This window comes from Glycine max, chromosome 4, assembly GCF_000004515.6.
Source record: "Glycine max cultivar Williams 82 chromosome 4, Glycine_max_v4.0, whole genome shotgun sequence".
In the NCBI taxonomy this organism is placed as follows: Eukaryota; Viridiplantae; Streptophyta; class Magnoliopsida; order Fabales; family Fabaceae; genus Glycine; species Glycine max.
Window position 1 is genome coordinate 38112718 of NC_016091.4, and position 23545 is coordinate 38136262.

General features: G+C 29.7%; 1 protein-coding gene across 3 annotated transcripts; it reads right to left on the minus strand.

The window, feature by feature from the left end:
- Positions 1 to 9735: 9735 nt before the first annotated feature.
- Positions 9736 to 20815, minus strand: LOC100784742 (truncated transcription factor CAULIFLOWER A). Of its 3 annotated transcripts, none has more exons than XM_014774707.3 (8): positions 20287 to 20815; positions 15854 to 15932; positions 15453 to 15517; positions 15263 to 15362; positions 15136 to 15177; positions 12124 to 12165; positions 11526 to 11641; positions 9736 to 10004 (listed from the first exon to the last, which is right to left on the minus strand). In XM_014774707.3, exons 1-8 carry the CDS (start codon positions 20469 to 20471, stop codon positions 9857 to 9859), a joined length of 777 nt encoding a protein of 258 aa, XP_014630193.1. In that variant the 5' UTR covers positions 20472 to 20815; the 3' UTR covers positions 9736 to 9856. The 3 variants fall into 3 exon arrangements, with proteins under 3 accessions (XP_014630193.1, XP_003522984.1, XP_040870536.1); XM_003522936.5 differs by lacking the exon at positions 9736 to 10004 and adding an exon at positions 10349 to 10871 and having other exon boundaries at positions 20287 to 20809; XM_041014602.1 differs by lacking the exon at positions 9736 to 10004 and adding an exon at positions 10899 to 11215 and having other exon boundaries at positions 20287 to 20813.
- Between the last annotated feature and the right edge of the window lie 2730 nt (positions 20816 to 23545).

The following is a 23545-nucleotide window of genomic DNA, read 5'->3' on the forward strand; positions in this document are numbered from 1 at the left end:
GAATCTTGATTCTTGAAACTTTGGAATTTTCTTAACTCTTGATTCTTTGACATCATCAAAATAATCTTGGAAGGCATTGCTTCCACATAGTAGACCATCGTCAATGGCTAATAATTGACTTTGGGAAACCGACAATTAACAATCTTATGAAACTTGTTAGAATTGGGATTAGGGGAATCGGTACATGTGAAATCATAATCCCTAGATATTATTATCTTATCTTTACGTTTATCTTGCTTCTTTGGTGTCTTTCTCTCAATATATAATTGACAAATCAATCACATATTAGTTTTAAATTTTTTCTTCAAATACTTAACTACAAAATATATTATTTTGGGAACACAATTGGTCATGTGGATTTGATATATGACTTTTAGTCCTCAATACTACTGCATAGGGTACACTATGCTTACAGCTTCCTAAGAAAGTATTTTTCTATGAAGAAGATTGATCAGATTTAGAGGGACATAGCCAACTTTGTGTAGAAAGATCAAGAGAGCTTGTCAGAAGCTTTAGAGTGAATGCAGTAGTTGATCGGAAGCTACCCACTTCATGTGTTAAACCAGTAGAAGATAATGCATATTTTCTATGGTGGAGTGTTATTAACCTCAAATTTACAGGATTTTCATATGCATTTTGTGACATTTATTTGTCATTTTATTTAACTTTAGGCATTGTTTTGAATCAAATTAGCTTTAAATTTAGTTTTTGCTTTGTCTTAGGTAGAATTTTATGTTTTAGTTATTTTTATGAAATTTTGTTATAGTTTTTCAGCAAAAACAGGTCATTTAGGCAGGAGCTCGCTCAAGCGCCCAAAAGCTTACTCAAGCGCTAACAAAGAGAGAGCAAAACTCAAAATTCGAATTGTTTACGTACTTAATCTTGAGTTCTTCATCTTGTCTAGTCTTGTTGAAACCTGAACATGAATCAAGTACTTAATTGAGATTATCTCTAGGAATAGAATAATCTTGGTTAAGTCTCACTAATTCTCGACCATTAATGTTGATTGCTTGTGTTGGTATGTTCAAGGGATTAGGTATCAGGCAAGTAGTTTAGAATCTGTGACCATGCAAGAGCTAGTTCTAAGTCCAAAATTAGGCATTCATTCATCAAGATCGACATCATCCTAGTCTAGTATTTCTATCTTTACTTAATTATTTTGTTGTCATTTAATTTTTATTGCAATTTATTTTATGTTATTTATTTCTTGACAATTACAAAACAAAAATACAAAAACCTAGTTCTTAGGTAAATAATTATATGAAATCCCTCATTTATTCCTTTGGGGCATAATTTGGACGATAGTTTAGTTACTACATCATTATTGGGTTACATGTGGCCTATAAGTTGAATATAACATGAAATAAAGCCCTAACAAGTGTCCTCTCACAATAGGACTGGTCTTAATGTTGCATGCCAAGGCAATGTGATGATGAAACCACTAGCTGATGCCATTAGAATCATTGAAGACATGTGCTCTAACTCCTACAACAATTATGGGGATGGGAGAATCATGAAGAGGTCAGTCAACCAAGTGGAGTCAGCTGGATCTCATTTTGAACTGGGGTAACAAATTTAGGCAATTTCTAGGCCGATATAGACTTTCATGAAGGCAAAATCTCAGGCCCCTATTACCTCACCTCCGTATCCTTCTTGTGACAAATGTGGGTATGTACATGGTCTCACTTTACTTGTTTTCATTGTGAAATATTGCTAAAGTATTTAAAACAGATTTTTCAAGACTGAAAAATAACAAAAACACAAAAAATCCAAAAAACAAAAACAAAAACAAAATAGGAAAATTGAGAAATTAACCAGTCTAAGCCGAAGGAAGCGGCTTGTTCAGCTGAGCCGACGCCTTCTTGGGAGCGGCGGTGGCAGCCGCAGCAGCAGCCGCTGCCTTGAGTTGCTAGGCGGCGATGAGTTGAGAAAGGTCCTCAGCGTTGTCACCCAACAAATCAAAAGGGTTCATGGTTGCCATATCTCAGAATTTTTTGTTTTCCCAACTCCAAAACGACACCGTAGGTTCCCAAACACAAGGCCGCAACTAACCCTTGCTACTAAACACGGAACATATCCATCAGAGATCAAAGAGAAGAAGAAGGTTGAAGGAATGGAGAGGCTGAAAGTGAAAAACCCAAACCCTAGCCGCAATAAGAGAGAGGAGAGTGAGTGTGTCAGAGAACAGACAGGGCCACCTAATCTTTTATTCAGGACCTAGGAAGGAATGTGTAATGTGTTACTCTCCCTTAAAAACATTGTTTATTTACTAGTTTAGTTACTTTTTTTAAGGGCATTTATTTATATTTATATCTATTTTAAAATTATTTTTTCTTTTATTTAGTTTTAAAAAAATTGTGTTGTTCATAGATATCTTCCTATAGGAATAATGGAATAACATATTCCCACGTTTTCTCATGGGAATTATAGAGCTTACTTAAAACAATAAAATATAATATTTGTATGAATAAATTTTTATAACCTTCTAATAAATATATGCATTTTTTCATTTCCATATTTTTGGAAATAGAAGAGCGTCAAAAAAATATTTTCTTGTATTATAACAATCGCATGGTAAAAGAATTGAAAATCAATTGTAGTTTTTTATTATTAAGAAATATTTTTAAAATAATTAAGGAAAATCAATCGTTTAGAAAACAGTTTGCAGCTAACATATTTCAACATAAATATAATATTTATGTATGATACATACAAATATTACTATAAATAATCTAAAAAATATAATATTATCTTTTAAATAGTTGTTTCTCCATTATACTTTATAATATTATAAATATATATCACTTTTAATTAAATATATTTTTACTATAATTTTTAAAATAAAACCAATTATTTAAATAAGCATTAAACATTTATTCATTAAAAAAGCATAAGTCTAAAAATTTAATTTAAATCACTCCTCTGTATAGATATTTTATATTTATAAAAAATCATATAAGCTACTACTCTTCAAATTATACAATTTTATTTTATTAAAAGTAATTAAATTAATTATGATATGCATAAAAAAATAATTATGATACTGATTTGTATCATAATTAATTCGATTATAATTAAAAAAGAGTAGTTTGTATTAGACATGACAATAGGCGGAGATGGGTATTGTCTCCCCAATTCTCGAACCAAACCCCCAATATGTCCCCATACTCTACCCGATACCGGAAGGGTTAAAATTTATTATCTCATCGCGTACCCGTCGGATATCGGGTATACCCGACCCCGTCTCGTACCCGATCCAAATTAGAAAAATATTTTTTAAAAAAAAAATATTAAAAATTTAATTTTAGAAAAAATAAATTGATTGTTAAATATTTTTTAACTACTTATATATCAATAAATTTATTATAACACATGTGTCTACAAAAATCGTTAAGAAAATAATATTAAATTATGTAAAAATTCTAAAATAAAATTAACTAATAATAAAAATTTCAGGTCTTTTGATTAAATTATACAAAAAATTTAAAAATTTTAAGTGACAGGACGGGTTCGAGATCAGAGTCAGGGCAGATGTAATAATCTGGCTTTTTTCGTAACTACACCTTCTCTCTCCTCTTTTTTCTCAAACTACACTACTTTTCAATTTAATTCCTAATATACACTACTTGGGATTTTCTCTCTCCTTTTTTGTTTTCTTTTTAAATTTAAAATATTAACAAATATAAATATTATATTATATAATTTTTTAATTGGTTTTTAAAATTACTTATTTATTAAATTATATTTTTTTAATGTTGTTTTTTAATTTTTTTAAATAAAATAATATTATTAAATATAATTATTTTTTTATTATTTAATTTACTTAACATATTTTTTAGGTGAATATTTTTATTTAAAATCTGAATTTTCTAATATAATTATTTTTAATATAATTATATTACTAAATATAATTAGTTTGTTTATTTCATTAGATTTAATTAAAAATGAGAAGACTTTTTGTTTAACAATTTATTTATAGAAAAACATCATATTGCATTATCAATAAAATACTTAAACAGTTACACTTGGCTAGGGAAAAACTTAAGATGGAGATATGTTAGGACAATTGTTTCTGTTATGACCATGTTGTCGATAAATTTTACATTTTTTTCTACTTTTCCATTCATTTTCTTCTTCGTCCATTTCAGTAGGAATGCAAATTGAAATGAGACGACCTCTGGAGTCCTCTTTCTCCTTGGATCAGGACCCATTGATCTTCCTTATGTATATTTTTTATATCTTTTAGATTTGTTTTGCTTTTCTTTTCATATATGCAAGTCATAGATAAGAAAAATATCAATTCATATCATTTAAACAAAAAATAACTATTAATTAAATATCTTTAAAGATATTTTTAATATATTTTTATTATAAAAAATAACTCATATTTAGCGGTTATCAGTATCTTTTTTGGATATTCTAATCTTTTCTTTTCATATTTGCATAAATAATAAAAATATCAATTCTTATCACTTAAGCAAAAAATAACTGCTAAATAAATATTTTAAATATATTTTTATTTAAAGATATTTTCAATAAATATTTTTAAAGATATTTTCAATATAGCATTTACTACTCTTTTAAATTTTATGTCTATTGTATAAGATAGATGTATCAATTATTTTTTTTATTGTGTTTTTTAGTTTATTTTAATACTAATAACTATTTTTCTTATTTTTTTAATTAACAAACATAACAAAAAAATATCAACAACACATAAATTTAACTACAAAAGTACATACAAAGTAACTAAAAAATTGTACTCTAATTTTCTTTTAAAAAAATAAAAAACAAAATTAAAAAATTTAATTTCATAAATAAGTAATTTTAAAAACCAATTAAAAAAATTATATAATATAATATTTATATTTTATAATATTTTAAATTTAAAAAAAAAAACAAAAAAGGAGAGAGAAAGTCCCAAGTAGTATATATTGGGAATTAAATTGAAAAATAGTGTAAATTGGGAAAAACCAGGAAAAAGAAGGTGTAGTTACGGAAAAAAAAAGCCTAATAATCGCATACACGTACTCGAACCCATACCTGGTCAACTCGGATATTACCCGTCAAAATTGAGACGGATTCGATCGAGTACCCATGGGTACGGGTTTTCTTGCCATGTCTAGGGCCTTGTATCATCATTAAATCAGATTTTAATTAAAAAATAATTTAATCCATAATTAATTGTATTACTATTAAAAAGGTAACATGTGTCGTCATTATGATAATTTGTATCATAATCAATTTAGTTATTAATAAAAGGATAAATTATATCATAGTTAAATAATTAAAATATATAAAAGAAAAAAGGAAAATAAGAAAAGAGAGAAAATGGGGGTATGAGGAGAATGGGTAGAGGAAGGGAGTGTAGGAAAACCGGAAATGGCAAGAGTATTTTTTTTACATGTTTTTAAAAAAGTAAGTAGTGAGAATAGAAAAATCTGGTGTGAATAGTAACTCTCATCAACACACCATACAAGACCAATTGGCATCCACAAGTAATACAAAGCCCAAGTCTTGTTAAGTATATCCAATAAGGGAGTATGTGAAACAACGAGTATTAGTCCCCTCAAATTGGAAAGGTTGTTGTTTTTCGTACCATTTTTTTTCACTCGTCTTATTTTTTAATCTTTTTTTTTAAAAAAACTTCTAATGTTACATCAATTAGTGAGTTTTTTCTTTGGTAGTTTGTCTTCCAGAATTTTAACTACATAATTTTCTAAAAATTTGGCTTCGGGAATTAAATTCATAGAAGTCTATTTACATACAGACTCTGATATTATGATTCGGGAAGTCTATTCATATAATAAATTAATAATTGTCCACATATTACATATTAATTCTGAAATTAGTGATACTAAAATTCGTCTAAAGGATGTTATTTAGGGAGACCATGGTATGAAATGATTTTTGATCTTTCCAAAAAAATTCGCTTAGATTTCTGAGTCCATGCAGTGTAACAACGATTCACATTAAAATAAGAAGGATCTGGCTATATAAATGAGACTGTGCAGTTGAGGATAACTTAAAGAAATTAATTGATATTATCTATGTCAACAAGGTACATCTATTTTTCAGTAGTCTATCACTTAAGAATTTCATAACTAGACGTGTTTGGCGGCGTGGAGTAGTTATGTGATGAGTGACCTTCTAGGAATTTTTCCAAAAAAAACATGAGTGAGAACAAAATACGTTCAAAAAGTCTTATGTTAGTTTGTGGAAACAGTCATTGATTCCGAAAACAACGAAAGCAAATTATCTAAGATCTCAAAAAGACTACCACCTACTAATGGTTCTCACCAGTGAGGAATTAAATGAAATATCACCATGCGAAGTGTCATAGTGTGAAAACCAGTGAGAAGTTGAGAATAAGGACGTGACATGCTAACATATATTTCCTAAATTATTTGGCTTATTTGTAAAAAACATATACATTTAAATATTTTTTTGTAAAAAACACAAATTAAAAGACTAATCATAAGCATGGCTTATTTATCTTAATCAAATAATCTAAATATTATTTTCTTAATTGAAAAATATTACTACTATACTAATTTCAATATTTTTCTAGAACAAAATATATTTAAGTATATTATATATTTACTATGATTTATAATAAATAAAATTTTTGTTACTACACTTATATAGAAAAAGGAGATTTCAGTCACTAATTCGGTTGCTAATCTCAAAACATATACATTCATAGCGACCGAATATCATTCGGTATTCGGTCGCTATTATCTTGATATAGTGACCGAAACCTCTTCGATTGCTATCTTCAACTACATATCGGTCGCCCCTTCGGTGGCTAAAGTACTTTTTTTTTAACATATACAGCAACCAAAATTGCCATCGAAGTTTTTCAGCGACCTTCCATATCGGTCGCTAATTCAGTTGATGATACAAGTTAGCCATCATGATCATATTCGGTTGCAAATTCAGTCGCGAGTTGCACCATTGACTGTGTGGTCGCTACTTCGGTCGCTAACAGAGACCGAAGATTTTCGGTCGCTAATTTCGGTCGCTAAATTGTATTTTTCTAGTAATGATAGGCATTCTTCTGAACACAAAATTTTGAGACAATTTCCCCTTAGTTGCCCAAGTTGAGCTTGATTGAATATTTTCTTTGATACCTAATTGTATTGAATTGATCTGTGACATGGTGAAAAGGGACAGGGGAACTGATACTAGCATGTAGCTTGTGCCAATTAAAGGGAAAAAGAAATACAATTCCAAACTCTTTGTCTCATGAATGAAATAAAAGGGGTCAAAAGTAAAAAAGAAAAAAATGTGCTAAAAATAGAAAAAAAAATTGACCCAAGTGCAATAATAAAATAAAGAAAAAGAGAGAGAAGGAGGGAAATGAATGAAAAGAAAAGTAAATAAAGCTAGTAAAAAAAGAAGGTAAAAGTTCTCCTGATCTTTGAGTAATTGTTGTCTATCTTAATTGGAACTCTATGTTGCATATTCCTTTAGCATCTACCTTCTAGAAATTATTCTTCAATTCTATTCTTATCTTTTTACGAATTTGAAAGAACCTTGAGGACTTTTGAGAGATGAAGAACGTGGACAACACTACTATAACGGATTGTGATCATCGTTCCTACCTATTGGTATGTTTATGTTTATTTTATCTAGGATTGCTAGTGTTTGTTTGATCATGAATGGCTAGTCCCCCTAGTTCAAGGGATATGACCTAACTATCCTTTTGTACGCTTCTCCTTGTTCTTAATGAGATTCCTCATTGTTCTATGTTAATTAATTATCTTCCTTATCTTTATTGTTTATTTGGAACCGACCATTCTAATACTAAATTGATTGCATAGGAGTGATCATCTGCTTGTAATTGCTAGATCTAGGTAGAGAATATTTTACATCAAATTGCATGATCAAACTGGTTGGGTACTCTTCGACAGATCAGTTAATCTTTAATTAATCATCCCTATAATTGATTTTATCCTTTGACTTAAATTGATAGGTTCATGATCATTAGGGTATTGATTTAAGGCAAAAAGCATCTTCTGACCTTGATAATAGGCTTTAGTTGATTTTGGGAATAAGTAATTAACTAGGAAGATATTTCATTAGGACTAGGATTAAGGAAAAATTGGTACTAGTGAATCATAACCCCTGACCATTCTTGTCATAACTCAAAACCTCTCTTCAGATTCAACTATTTTCTTTTTTATAAAAATGAAAATCATAAAAATATTTAAACTCTCTTTTTAATCATCTTAACTGTTAGTTTAATAAACTTGACTAATTGGGAATACAACTAGTCTTATGGGTTTGATATCCAAACTTTTGAATCCACTGTTATTATTGCCTAGGATACACTTGCCCTTGTGCAAGCCTAACATATTTTATACACCATTTATCTTCCAATTCTTCTTCTGATTTTTCATCAAAGGACTCATTAACTTTTGGCTTTGAACGATGTGGCTTTCATGGGTTTCTAGACGATCAGTTCCTAGGACTTTGGTTTCTTTCATTCATTATCTTATTAGAGCTCGAGTTACTCAAGAGATAAGTTATCTAAGTTCTTTGAGGCTCTCAATGCAATCATCGTTATCATAAGTTTTGCCAAGAATTCTAAGTTCATTTAGTATGGTCTAAACCATCCAAACATACTTTGTATGTCTCTGTTTTCATCCATAATAAACATTTCATACTTACGAGTAAGGAGACTGAGTTTGTTTCTTTTATCTCAATGGAACCCTCATATGTTAATGCTAGAGTGTCCCATATATATTTGGCACTTTTGAAACTATGAACTTTAGTGTACTCTTCTTCAGATAGGGTACACATGATAGCATTTCTCGCTCTAGAGTTCAGCGGATATCTCTACTTCTATTCATCAGTCCATTTATTTCTAGAAAGCTCATTCAGATTGTCATTATAAGGAATATGATTCCCATTTTCTACCACGTCCATCACGTAAATATGATAGGACTCCAAGAATGCAATCATTCTTTGCTTCTGGTAATCATATTTTACTTTTTTGAAGAGTGATGGTCTGTTCACAACTTGTCCTTCATTTTCCATCTTTCAAAGGATCTTTGTTCCTCTACTCTAATAGGCTCTGATATCAACTAAAATATAAGTAACACACTAGAAGGGGGATTGAATAGTGTGTTAGACAAAATTTTGAAAGATTTTTCTCAAGATAAAGATTTTCACAAATGCAAATCTAGTAAAGGTTTGAAATGTGAGCCCTTCCAGAGAGCGTCCAACAACTTAAAACAAATTTTCTTAAAAGATAGTTTTAACTAAAGAACGTCCAGCAAATGTAACAAATTTTCACAAAGAGACTTTCGCAAAGCTTGTGCGTCCTAGGTGTGAAAGGATAACTTAAGATAAAACATGTTATATCAGAAGCTAGAGTAAAACACAAAGTTTATACTGGTTCACTCAAACTCGTGATCTACATTTAGTTCTCCTTTAAATCTTTGAAGGTTCCACTAATCACAAAATTTATTACAAATTAAACAAATATTATACTCTCCTACTTTTGACAATAAGTGTTTTCTAGGTCACTCCTAGCACACCCTTATTCTCCCTTGAGATTAAGAAACACCTAAGTATTCTTCTATCACTAAGTCACTCCTAACTTTTCAAACAACAATTTAAAATGAATACAAGACTCAAAATTCTTAAAGAGAGAATATACAATAAAGATCTAATACAAACAAATAGCTATGCAAAGCAAATAATAATTCTTTAAGCACAAGTGTATGATTGTCCAATGATTTGACAGAATTTCAACACTTCAGAAAATTGATAGCAATCTTGTGTATTTCATGTTGAGCCTTGAGACTTCTTTTTATAGACTTCAAAGAAGGTATCCATTACGGGATTAGAGCCTTCCTTGATAAAATTGTTGTCTCTGAGCTGTCGAGCTTGCTACGTGGCAGCGTAGGGAGGAGATAGAGAAGGGACAAATCGTATAACTGTTTTTCGCTGTAGCGCATCCTTTGCTCCGCAAGAATATTCTTCTTTTCTGTCTATAAAAGCACACAAACTTGAAATCCAATATTAGTGAATTTTGAAATCAATCATCAAGAGGAAAATTTAAATTATAGGATTTTCTAGAACAAGAATCATCCTCAAGATGCTTTCATGTGTACTGGGCAATCATGTGGACATTAACTAACATAGTATAAAACATTTTTGTAAGTTAGTTATATTTTTTTGGACACATAAAACTTCTCAATACTTTGGTACTAGTTTTCACAATAAGTTTAGATGCTTGTTTCTTCACAACATATTGGATGCTATATGTTAACTTTAATAAAAACAAGTTCCATTTTGTGGGCACTTAGAGAATATATGATATAAGCTTAAGATATTACCACTCAAGGAACAGACAATGTATTCTTGTAACACTTAGATAAAACCATTAGTTCATACAAAATTTAATATTTCTGTTGTAAAAAATCATAGATTTTGAGGGATCTAACATCGCCCAATATCGTAGTTTCTAGCACAACTTAAACTTTTGATAAGAACCAAACATACATAATTGACACTATATATGTATTGTAGGCCTGTATAGACAGGCCATACCATATAATTTACTAAGCATCCTTGAAATGTGGTAGTCACAGACATATTACATATCGTTGATATTCCAACTGATCAAGTCACCGGGTGCCATTCCCAAATCAACACACTAGACCATTTTACATCTTGTAGGGTGAGCTTTGTATTGGCCATATTCATATTTAATTTGATTAAAACTTTATGTCATTAATTAAATAGTATTCTATTCATTTGTAGGACGAAGCATCCAAGGTGGAAGAATGGCATTAGCTTGGGTTGGAGTTGGGGTTCCTTCGTTATCTCCTTCACCTCTGATTTGTGAGGAGGTTCTGCATCAAATAACCCATATTTAATTAGTATATTATCACTTTCTGTTCAAATTATAACGTGATGAGTAAATGATGCCTCTAGAGGCTTCCTTTAAGTCATGACAACACTTATTACTGACCCAATGACTGCTTTTCCTTAATTTACCCTTCCTAGCTAGTTGCTTTCCATCTTTTCAGAGCATAGTGCATCAGATTGCTTCAATGATTCACAAAACAATTCATGTTCCTGTTGGTTCTTTTCTTTGGATAAAATGAGATTACAAGGCTTAACCTTTCACTTCATACAAATTACCTCAATTAGGGATTGGTACTTTAATCTCCTATGCTTGGTAATTTTCAAGTTACTGTTAGTCAAGCAAGCAGTGAAAATGTTAATATGTTGTTGGTTTTTTATATAAGCAAAAGATTTCAATATTTCATTAGTAAAAAACAAAGCACAAGATGTGAAGAGGTTTATAAATACATGGTAATATAACACTAACAAAATACAAATTCTTAATAGTGCTACCCTACCCAATAGTTTCACGCAACCTATATATGCACAATTTAGTTAAGGAAAGAGGAAAAAATTTCATACTTAAATACATACACAAGTTCAGATATAGAAAGATGGTTGAAAGACTTTTAGGGACATCGGAAATTAAATACACTAACCTAATGTTTGATGTCACCAGTGGTTGGGGAACAAGGGCAGAGGAAGTCAGATCCACTTCATCACCAAGTCGCTCCAGTTGTGCCTGTTGGGCTAGTGCCTTCTCTTTCTCCTTTATCTAGTTTTCACTCAAATCAACTTAGTCATATGAAGTGAAATTTGAATGTCTGCATAAATACGTGCGTTCCAATGCATAACCACTTGAGAGGAAGAGAAATAACGCAAAAGCTATAAATTGTAGCTTTTGGTTTGACACGCGTTCAAAGATTAAAGATATGGGGATAAACTATTCCCTTAACACTTGAGAAGAAAATAAGAAAATAAATTAAATAAATTTCTTCATAAATTAAAATTAAGGTTAGTAAATTTGTAAAAAGTTTTATCCTATCAGCTTTTCACTAAAAGCTTATTGTAACTTAATTATATACGTAACTTAATTTTAGTTTATAAAAAAACTTAATTCATTTTTTTTAATTTTCTTATACTGTAATATCTATAAAAAAAAAGTTTATCCAATGCCAAACATATTAACATCCAAAGTCCAAACTAACTGCAGTCAACAACTAGAGTTTTTTATCAGAGTCAAAAGACATTAATTACCTTCTTAGCGAGAGTGTTGTTTTGTTCTTGTAGGGCCTTATCCTGCATCATTTGAACATAAAATTAAATCCACTAATTGTATAGTTAGAGGATCGTCCAAAAAACACTGATGGTTTGATATAAATTAAAAATTAGTTTTTCAATATATTTAATTATTACTAATATTGAAATTACATATGTATAATACAACTGACCTCGACATAAACTATATTTTTATATTGCAACACAAATAACAACAACGTACGGAGAAATGTTATTAAACAGTCTATTATAATGATATTAAAATCAAAAATTAAAAAATTTACTTATTTTATAAGAAATAAAAACATATTTAAACTTTATATTTATTTTCCCTAAATTATACACGTTCCTATACAAATTATCTTTATAAAGTACCGGGGAGTGGTGGGCAAAGCTTAGTGTAACTATCATAAAAGAAAATGCAGCTCTAGCTGTAGTATTAATAATGTTTCTAATTATTTTTTTAAGAAAATAAGGTTTCTAATTTAGAAAGTAATTTTTGTTTTATTTAATTTTGATCAAATAGGTTTATTATTTCTTTCGTAAATCCTAAAATAGAGTTCTCCCATTAATTAGTGATAAACAACAATTTGTTTATAAAAAAATACTCTAAAATTATTAATTTAGTTATTGCAGTTGTCCTAATCTCTATCCACATAGATGTGCGACAATGCCTAACTTTTTACATTTTTGAGCAATTTTTGCAAATATTGCATTGAAAGTTAAGTGAGAGAGAGCATTCAAAAGTTGAGTTTCAAAACTCCTTAAACCTACTGTTTTCCCCTTACCTATTGGAATAGAAAATTACCTACTATAACTAATTTTGCACTTACATAAGGATGGGAAGGCTATTCACATTAACCTTTTAAAAAGTTGAGTTTTTTTCCAAGTAAGGAAATATTTTCTTTAATATAGATAGTTTTCATAGTTATACCCATAAAACATCACAGATTTATCAAGTTTACTAGCTTTATCCCCAATCTGTACACACTTTAAATAAACAGTTTCTAAAAAAATTTCTTTTCAAGTAAGATTTCTAAGAAATCATCTATTATAATTTAAAATAATTACAAAGTAATTACTGCCCAAGTAAAATTAACTTGTGGGATAGTTTATTCATAAAGTTAAGTTTCGGGGAAAATAAGTCCAAAATAGCCTATGTAAATTTCAAGACTTAAAATGCATGGCTTGGAATGAAAGTACACAATATACATGGTTTTTTTTTTTTTTTAATTATACATATAGATCTAACCACTTTTATACTTGACTAAAATAAATATCTTGTTCATGATAATCCTAATAACTAAATAACTGACAAAAATTGCAATATTTACATTGTGGGCTATATTATTACACCACTTTTGCGTAAACAAGTGGATGGATTGTAAATAGTAATCCAGTTGAATGTGTAGTTCAAAGATATTGTAGAATTTTGTTCATAATATAGAAGTCTTGATCTATAATAACTAAATAACTGACAAAAATTGCAATATTTACATTGTGGGCTATATTATTACACCACTTTTGCGTAAACAAGTGGATGATGGATTGTAAATAGTAATCCAGTTGAATGTGTAGTTCAAAGATATTGCAGAATTTTGTTCATAATATAGAAGTCTTAATCTATAATGACGAATGAACTAGCTAAAATAACAGACATCATATTTAATATCTAATCAGACATGTTCAAGGTACTACTAGTACAAATTATGTTGTACATTTCATATTTAGGTGCTACTGGTACCAATTAATATATATTATTTGCCTTTCCAAAAAAAAAAAAAAATACATGTTCAACGTATATATGTTTCCCCATTAACCTATAATACTAAGCTTTATTAACCTCGAGACTCTCATTATGATTTTTAATTCCATGATTATTAGTAGCTTTACAACTCAACTTTAGGTTCTATTTAAGAGGAAAATAACATATTTCCTTTAAGAAATGAGAATGCCTTGCTGAGCCTTCCAATTTTTTTTCATTTCAAACCAAGCCACTATTTTCTCTCGTGGAACTTGTTTTACAAGCATGTCATCACCTATAATATGATTATGTTTAGAGTTGTCAAAGTGAACAAATTCGACTTATCTAGGTTAGTCCACCACATATTGGTAAAACCAGTAAGCCAAAAAATTGTTAATCCGGCCAGCTCAACCATCACATTATACGAGTTGGCTCAACTAAAACTAAAAAGAAATAAATATAAAGAATATAAAAAGAAAAAAGTAACAAAAAAACACACAAGAAAATTTGAGGTGCTAAAATTTTGAAGCGATAATTGAAATCCAATACAATAGTAAATTTATCACATTGTGTCCCATAGTCAAACATGGGAAACTATATATGTTAAGGATTTGGTAACTCATATTCACATTCCAATTCTATATCTAATTATAAAAAGATAAGTTAGGGTATATCTTTTATTATGATTAAAATAGAATTAAATAATTAGGTTTATGTGTTAGATATTTTAGTTACTTAATGAACTAGTGTAATTTTTTTAAGGCAATGAATTAGTGTAGTAATTTGTAAATTATTTAAAAAAAACCCATGAGTCAATTTAATTCACCACAAATTCAACCTGAATGAACCATTATTTAAAGCAAATGTCTCCTCATAGTCAATTTCATAAATTTGAACATATGCTTTTGCAACTATTATTGTCTTACAATCAAATGATCCATTAAATTGATATTTTAAGGTACATATATCAATTTAGATGAACAATTTGGGGAGTGATAATACAACTGAATATTTTTCTGTGGCCTTTAATTTATTTATGACTTGTCTTGCCATCATACTCATCAGTTAAGTTGCCCTCAAATACCACAACAAAAAATTATAATATTTACGAACATGTTATATCCATGAGTTAATTGCTTCCACTTCTTGAGGAAGAGAACAAAATTGTTTCCACCATTCATTGATTCGTTGAGCAGTTGTTATTTTGCAACCTATACTTATAAAAAGATGAAAGCAACAAGACTCACCTTTTTATGAAGCTCTGAAATAGATTCATACATCAGTTGGTTCTGCGAATTATATAATTAAATAGTCAGAATAACAATGACATTCAATTCAAACTATATAGCAAAACTATGGGTTGCATGGTTTTACCTTCCGTGATCTAATGTGTTTGAGAGCACTTTCAAGCTGATGCTCCAAATTCTGAAGCTCTTTGATACTTAGGCCCTCCAAATCTTGTCCCATAAAATTCCTGCAAAATAACAGGCAAACCCTACAGTTTTATATTTTATTAATTACACAACACAAAAGTGAAAAGCCCTTGCTCAAACTAATTTAATACCTTTGATTTTTCTGTAGGACTTCCAACCTTGCTTTCAGCTTTGCATGTTCCAGAGTCCAATTTTCCTAACATAGTATACAATAAAATTAGTGTTCTCTGATTCTTATAATTTCCTGTAGCAACAGAAAGTTGCACTATAGATATAAAAAAAAGGAAATAATTCAATTTTATCAGTTGAAAATTTCTCTTAATTTGAACAAAATTGGCATACATATATAAAAATTGATGCATCAGTTTGTTTAGCATGTAAAATTGGTAAAATGATCGTAGGTGGGGCTTAGAGAGAGGACAGGATGACATCCAAATATTATCAATGATTAATGCTTTTCATCTGATATTATCAATTGATAAATCAATCAGTAAAATGAGTTGATGATTTATTATAAGAGCTGATAGCCTACAGTTAGTGGTTGATCACTTGCAACAAGCTGCCTCTCTGCATATGAATACCTCTCATACCGTTCAAGAATTTTTTCCATACTGATGACAAAGGAAAGCAAAAGTGAGCAATGATAGTTTATATATATTGATAACAAAGCCCAAATACTAACCAACATGCAGTACTTAATTGTTCAAAAACATACAGCTTAATGCATGTATGATACCAGTATTAAAATACCTAGAAGAATAAATTCACATTCCCGTTAACATACTAGCTAAAATATTCAATAATTTTTTAAATTAACACAAGGAAAAGAGAAAGAATTGAACAAATAGACTTCCAATTTTTAGTCAACATCACATTCAAGCACATACATAGTAAAAAGGAATTCTTAGACAAAGATATAGGAATCTTTAGGGTTTTTTTATTTCATAATATAGGAATCTTTAGTTGAAAAAAGGAAATCTAATTTATTTTTTATGTTTGGTGAGAGTAAAAAAATTAATTAAAAATATAATTACTTTATGATTTTATAAAAATAAAAAATCTTATCATCCATGTCATCTCAATCTATGATTTTATATTGTGAATACATTCTAATTATATTCAAACAAATCTAAGCGGATACCATTACCATCATATGAAGTGAAAATATTGACCCCGAGGTAAGATTAACACTCGTCCATACATACCTTTTATTATCATTTAAATTAGAATTTTAAATACGTAGCTACTATCAACATTCCCATTCATAAAAATATTTGTCTACACTTTTTAATTTTATTTTCCTAACTCTTCTTTTATTTAAGAAAGAAATAATATCCTCTACCTTAGTCTTACCATGTTCTAACCAGGAGTATCCAAATTCACATTTTTCCGTATATGGATTTAACACATGGTGGGATGGGTAACTTAGGTGTGCTTCCAACTTTATATTGTTTAATCAAACAAAACAAAATATCATTATGACACATAGGACAATGAGTACTCCAACCCTTATGCATTATGCATTGAATTAAGTACAGGACAAGAACAACAATCCTCATTTTTCAGAGGAAATCTATAACAAAGATCTTACTTTCGTAAGATCCAAAAAATACTAACCAAGTCAGTTGAAACATGCCTAAATATCATCTCATTCTTTTGAAGTCGTATGAATCAAATAATTAATTAAAAACAAATTAATTATCATCCATACCTTTCTCTTTCTCTTCCCTCTCAATTTTAAGATTCCGATTTTTTTAATATTAGTCAATCATCAAGGACAAATAATACTTTTAAATGCACTAAACCGACAGGGGATATGAGGCATTAACTTAATTGATATATATCTCAGTATTTCACATAAAGTCATCCAATGCCTCATAAAGTCATCAAACCAAATACATATGATATTTATATTTTTTTTCACACACACGTTATACCATAAAAGGGCTTGACGTCTTGGTAAACAAGTTGCACTTCAAGAGGGGGAGCAAAGTTAAAATTTAGAATAATAATCACCCGTCGCGTCTCCGACACATGCATAAGGTGATTGACGGCTTAGGACTCCCATTTTGAAGAGTCCCACAACTTTTAAACAATCTAAAAAAATAAATTTATTAACTTCATTTTGGTGAACTTTTTAATATATAAGAATTTTGTATATTATATTTTTATGATTAAATTTATAAATTCATCAAATTTTTTGTCGATAAATTATTTATGAAATACGTTTCCGTTATTTAAGGATTTTTTTTTTAATTTTTTCTTCATGCTCCAAAAATATCCAAGACAACACTGATGGATAATCACTTGTTGGGAGGACCCGTGTCTAAATTTTATTTTTTTTTATTTATAGAAATAAAAAGAAGTACCAAAAAATTTACAAAAACTCGCCTACTATTATGACTAAGATTTGTATATGTCATAAAAGGTTTTAAAAAATAGTTTGTGACTGTGATTTCAGCCGGTGAAACTTTTTAGGATGCATACAGCTACAACATAATTGCAATTAACTGTGATTGCATTAGCTACATTTATTTACAATTTCACACAAAATTAAAGTATTGATAAAATTATGACCACAATTTAAAATCTCAGTCCAAGTTTGGTTTTCATTTGAAAGCCCAAAAGTAACTTCAAAAGATAAAACTGAAAAATATTTTGTTTGATTTTAGTTGAGCAAAATTCTAAACTGAATTTTGTTACTTTGAAGTTTGATCCCCTACTAAACAAAAGTAGTAAAAGGAGAGTTGCTTTTGCAAACTCAACTTGCAAAATGAATTTTATTCAAACTTAAGTTCTCCAACTTTGATCCAAACATAGCATTAGTCTCATAGGAACATTGCTAATGCAAATATAATCAAGCATTATAATTATATTTAGTCTGCCTCTACACTATATGAGTACATCGCCTCTTGGAGATCAGTTGTTTTTATTTATTTACAAGGTATTAAATCTAATTAATGTTTCTAAACAAACAAGAAATATATAATTTAGCACAAGTTGTACTCTTAAATTTGTTCCCTCGAATACTAAGTGATATGTCTGTTCCAAGGATTAAAAAAGGCTCACATCATCCTTTCGATACTGCACTGTAAAGCTTTGAGTTATCTCAATTGAGATCTTACAGTATCAGTTAGAATTCAAAGTAGTTGTAATATATTGTCATAATAATTGGAAGAGTTATTGTACTTGCGAATAATATATACAATACGAATATTTGCCTAACTACGAAACATATAAAAAGCTTTACTGTTTCAAAAAGAACATATAAACCTTCAAAACTTTGGAGGATTTTGTAACTCACAATGTATGTAAAATGTCATCATATATATATACCACATAATATAATTAATGCTTTACCTGTGTGCATTTCAAATTGATTTTATTTTGTGTTTGAGGGGGAAATCTTAAGAAAAAAAATGCTCCATCATTATTAATTTGATATCTTGACTATAAACGAAGTTATAATGAAAAGGTTGTTAAACTCATTTTAAAGTTAGAATAAGTAAATCGATGCACTAAAAAAATGGAAATTTTTAATAACAAATTACAGAAGATTACATAGACTATAACAAAAATTTCTTTTATGCTCTTCCATCATGGCAACACTCGAGTTGCCTCTTTTAATTTGTGCATGCACAGAGAGTGCGTGCCTAGTATCTACACTACACTTATTAATCCTAGGCAAATTGTCAGTAAAATGAACTTCGGGGGCCAAAGTGGAACCATGCAGGTTAACTAACTTGAAAGAATATAAGTTTGACAAGAATATGGTACAGAGACAACGGGAGGATTGTAATCTGTTGGAGTAGGAGGTAACTCATAATAATAATAAAAGAAAAAGGAATAAGAGTTAAGTTAACCACATTTTCGCATGGAAAAAAGAAAGTGGTGCATATATACTCGAGTGTGATATTGATTTTGGTGTGTTTTATAAGAAGAACTAGTAAGTAATAACAGCATTTGTTATATATAGTCAAATAAAGTGTGCTATATATTATTAGAATTATATATTTTTATTATAATATGAATTTGAATTTAACTCAATCTTTTAATCTTATTGTGTGTGAGAGAGAGAATTCTTATTGTGTGAGAGAGAGAGAGAGAATTGGTGGACTTGAATGAATTAATTTATATATATTGATGAATGAATGATGACTAGTGTTACAGTGATCGGTCACTTTTCTGGTTCCTCGTTTCTCATATTTGTGTCTGAGGCTAAGGTTTGTCAGATCAGCCCTGCTTCTTTCAAATAGCGAATCACGTACTACCTTTTTATATGGCCATGCGCGCGGAGAGAGTGATGTAATATATTAGTTTTACTTACACTTCCAAATCCTAATAAACTGACGCAAATTGCAATTCTCACTCTCTCTCGCCTTCTGCAGCTATGACGACCCTCATCAACAAGTTATGCATAAATATTAAAACTAAAGTATATGCCATCGCATGATGACACTCTTTTCAAGTACAAGAAAACAAATAATTAAACGACATAATATATATATCTATGAAGATTAATGTTAAGCCTAAATAATCATAATCATAATGAAAAATTGAGAATTGAGTACCCAATTACATCAAATTCACACTAGTAATAAACCCAAAGAGGGGGCGGAAGGGTTAATTAGAAAATAATTGAATATTAGCCCAGAAGAATACCATATCATAAAGAGGATAATTAAAAAAAAATCGAGAAGAAACATAGATCGATATGTATAGTACACATAATTCACAGAGATCCATAAGCAAATTAATAAATTAAATATGATATCAGATGAAGAAAACTAAGCATGAAAAGAAAGAAGACTGAGCGTAAAAGATCATATACATATAGTAGCTAGGGAGTAGAATTTTAGATACATAGAAGAGATCATGAGAAAGAGAAATCAAAAGGGTTTTATTGTATAGTACGTAAAAGGGTATATGGTATAATTGAATTAAATTATGTGCATATGTGCATACCAGGGATCGCTGGAGTACTCAAAGAGTTTGCCTTTGGTGGAGAAGACTATGAGGGCCACTTCAGCATCACAATGCACAGAGATCTCATGTGCTTTCTTGAGCAAACCAGACCTTCTCTTTGAGAACGTCACTTGCCTATTGATCTTGTTCTCGATCCTCTTCAACTGCACCCTTCCTCTCCCCATATCTCTCTCTCTCTATCACTATTCTATTACACACTTCAATTTCTAGCACTACTATGATCCTCTCTTATTATCTCTACCACACCAACAAGACAATTCCCACACGAATTTCAATCATTAATACAATAGAAGGACGTAGCACCCTTCAATTTCTCTCTATCGATGTATTTTCCCCTATGCTTCTTTCTTGGTGGTTCTTCTTTCTGTGTGTGTATAGAATGAATTCTATGATTTATAATATGCTATAAACATCTTTATATTTATGTACGAGATAGCTAGTATTGTGGGAGACGAATTTACATGAGTCATGACCGTGAGTCTCTCTTCCTTTGATTCATTCATTCATTTTTTATTATTTTATTTTATTTTGTGTATAAAGTGGATGGACATTAAAACATAAAACAAAACAAAAGGACGAAAAATCATTGGTTATTGTAATTATATTCCACGAAAAGAAAAGGAGAAAGTGAAAGTTGGAAGGTGGTTTTGTGAAACCAGAGCGGTTTCGTCAAAAACGTTGTCGAGTTCGGATTGGACAGAGGCACTATCGGGACAGTACGTTGTTCTCTGTTGTCATGTGTACGAATTTCTCGTTGCGTGTTTACTTCCTCGATCGGGTTAATATTTCTAGTATTTTCCTTTGCTTTTGTCTTTTGTTTAGCATATATCCTTAATATTTGTTACAATTTACAGGTAAGAATAGTTTTCTTCTTTATTTTCTTTTACTTTTTTAAAAAATTGACAAAAATAGATTTTATACCTCCAAAACTAGGTAATTGTAGATAAGGATTAAGAAATTATTAATATTGTTAGGTTTAAGAATGTGTAGTTTTTTCTTTATGAATCTAATTTAATATATTAGCTTTAGGATGAAAGAATTTACACTTACATCTAATATTTATCACATTATTTAATAAGTTTAATTAACATCTCATGCTTCCTTAAAAAAAACAAATCATGCTAACAATAAAATTTAATTATAAGAAAACTAATTGTAATAAAAGAAAAATAATTTGAATGGATCCATTGACTTTTTCTGTAACTCAATCTAATTAATCCATTAGTCTATACGCTTTCTCTTTTTCAACATTTTAATATTTTGAGTCATGGGTGGAAGAAGAATTAAAATAGTTTAATCAGTTCAACTAGTGAATTTTGAGTAAAAAAATATGAATCTAAGGGTTTTTAATATAAAATTGATAGAGGAACAAAATTCGTTTAATTTTAAGAATATAGAAATCCAATTAGGTCAGAACATTTGGGAACTAAAATTAATTGTACATAGCTTAGAAAAAAAAAAAGAACAAAAAAACACAAGTAATCATTACGAACAATTATTTTTACATTTTAGCTCACCTTTCAGTCTTTTCAATTTTAATTAAGTCAAAATTAGTACTTTAATTTTCCAATTTTATTTGATTATTTACTTTAGTTCTCTAACTTTTTAAATTTTAACTTAGTATTTTAACTTATGTACCATGTGATAAGTTTATATTTTTCTATTACTTCCATTTATGGGCATTTAATGCTACTACAAAAAATGGCTTTAATGACGCTCTATCAACAATGATTTTTAGAAAATTATGGTTAACGAAAATATAATGGTAACTTTATAAATAAGGGAATGTGTATGATGACGGTTCTTTTGAAAACCATTGTGGTCTATTGAGTTTAACGACAATCATTTTAAAAATCGTCATTATTTATTGTATTCAACGACGGTTTTTAAAAAATCGTTGTTCAACCTAAACGGCATTCATCTTCCTCACTCTCACACTTATGTTACTTTGAACCTCTCGTGCTTGTGCTCGTGTTCTTGACACTGTCTTTCATGCTCATGCATTGTGCACCCTTGCCTTCATGTACCCTTGTTGTCGTTGTCGCATGTTCTCACCCTCGTTGTCGTTTCACTCTGCCATAGCGTTTGGGGTGTGTTTTTTCTCACTCCATGTTTTCCTATCTTTGTATCTTCCTATGTTAATGGAAATTTTTGTTTCTTTGTGCAAGGGTTGGGTTTCTAGAACTTGTGCTCACTAGTGTCCGTTTGGGGTGCTCTTAGTGTCCAATTGGGGTGCTCAACAACAATGTAGACTCGTGTGAAGTTAGATAATTTGATTGTTGTTGGTCGGAGAATGTTTTTGGGGGGGGGGGGGGAGGGTTTTGGTTCTTCCTGAAATTTTGTTATTGTAATGATTAATGGTATTGTGTTACACCGAATTTGATTCATTATGGATCTTACTTTATTTATCTTACTAGTATTAGTTGCTCTTGCTCCCTTATGTATGTGTTTCAACTATCAAGAACGAATGATGGTTTAAGGTTTGTTCGGATAAAATTTTCCGTGAGTATTTATAGGAGAAGAAAATGAGATGAAGTTCTCCACATTTAGAGGAATAATTCATGGTTAGTCTTCGAATGTTTGGTGGATGTTTGTGTAGAGATTTATTTGCCTTTTATATTTCAGGTTGTGTGGAAAGTATTTGTTGTATAGGTTTGAATAAATGAAGCATCAACTCAATGTTGTTGTTGCTCTTGTTATTATTTTGCTTTGTACTCAACACTCATTTTGTGGTTAGTATCACCATTTATAATACATTTGGTATTTGACCTAGCATCTGTCACCACTAGTATACCTTGTGTACTGACTAATATTTAGGAGCTTTTCTACTTAAATAAAAAAAAAACTACATAGAAGCTTGACTTTAGCCCTTCAACACCAAATAAGTCATATTAGTTTCATTTTTTCTCTTGATTCAACACTCATTTTTTAGTTATTTCATAAGTGAGCATTCTATATATATCATGTTATTTTAGTAATTTTAAGTTTGTAGGAGTTCTATGCTTTACATGTTGGTTCTCAAGTAATAAATTGAATCCAAATAAACCATTTTTGTTTCATCTTTTACTTGTTGTTTTTACCAAGAGATGAACCTTCTGATTCTGGACTAAACAAGTGGAAATGTAGATGCTCTTCATTACAAGGGAACCAGATATACCCTCTTGCTAATTGTTAGAAGTCATGTGATTTCCATTCAAGTATGCTTTAAGCTCTTCATCTAGGTTGTTCATCCTTAAGT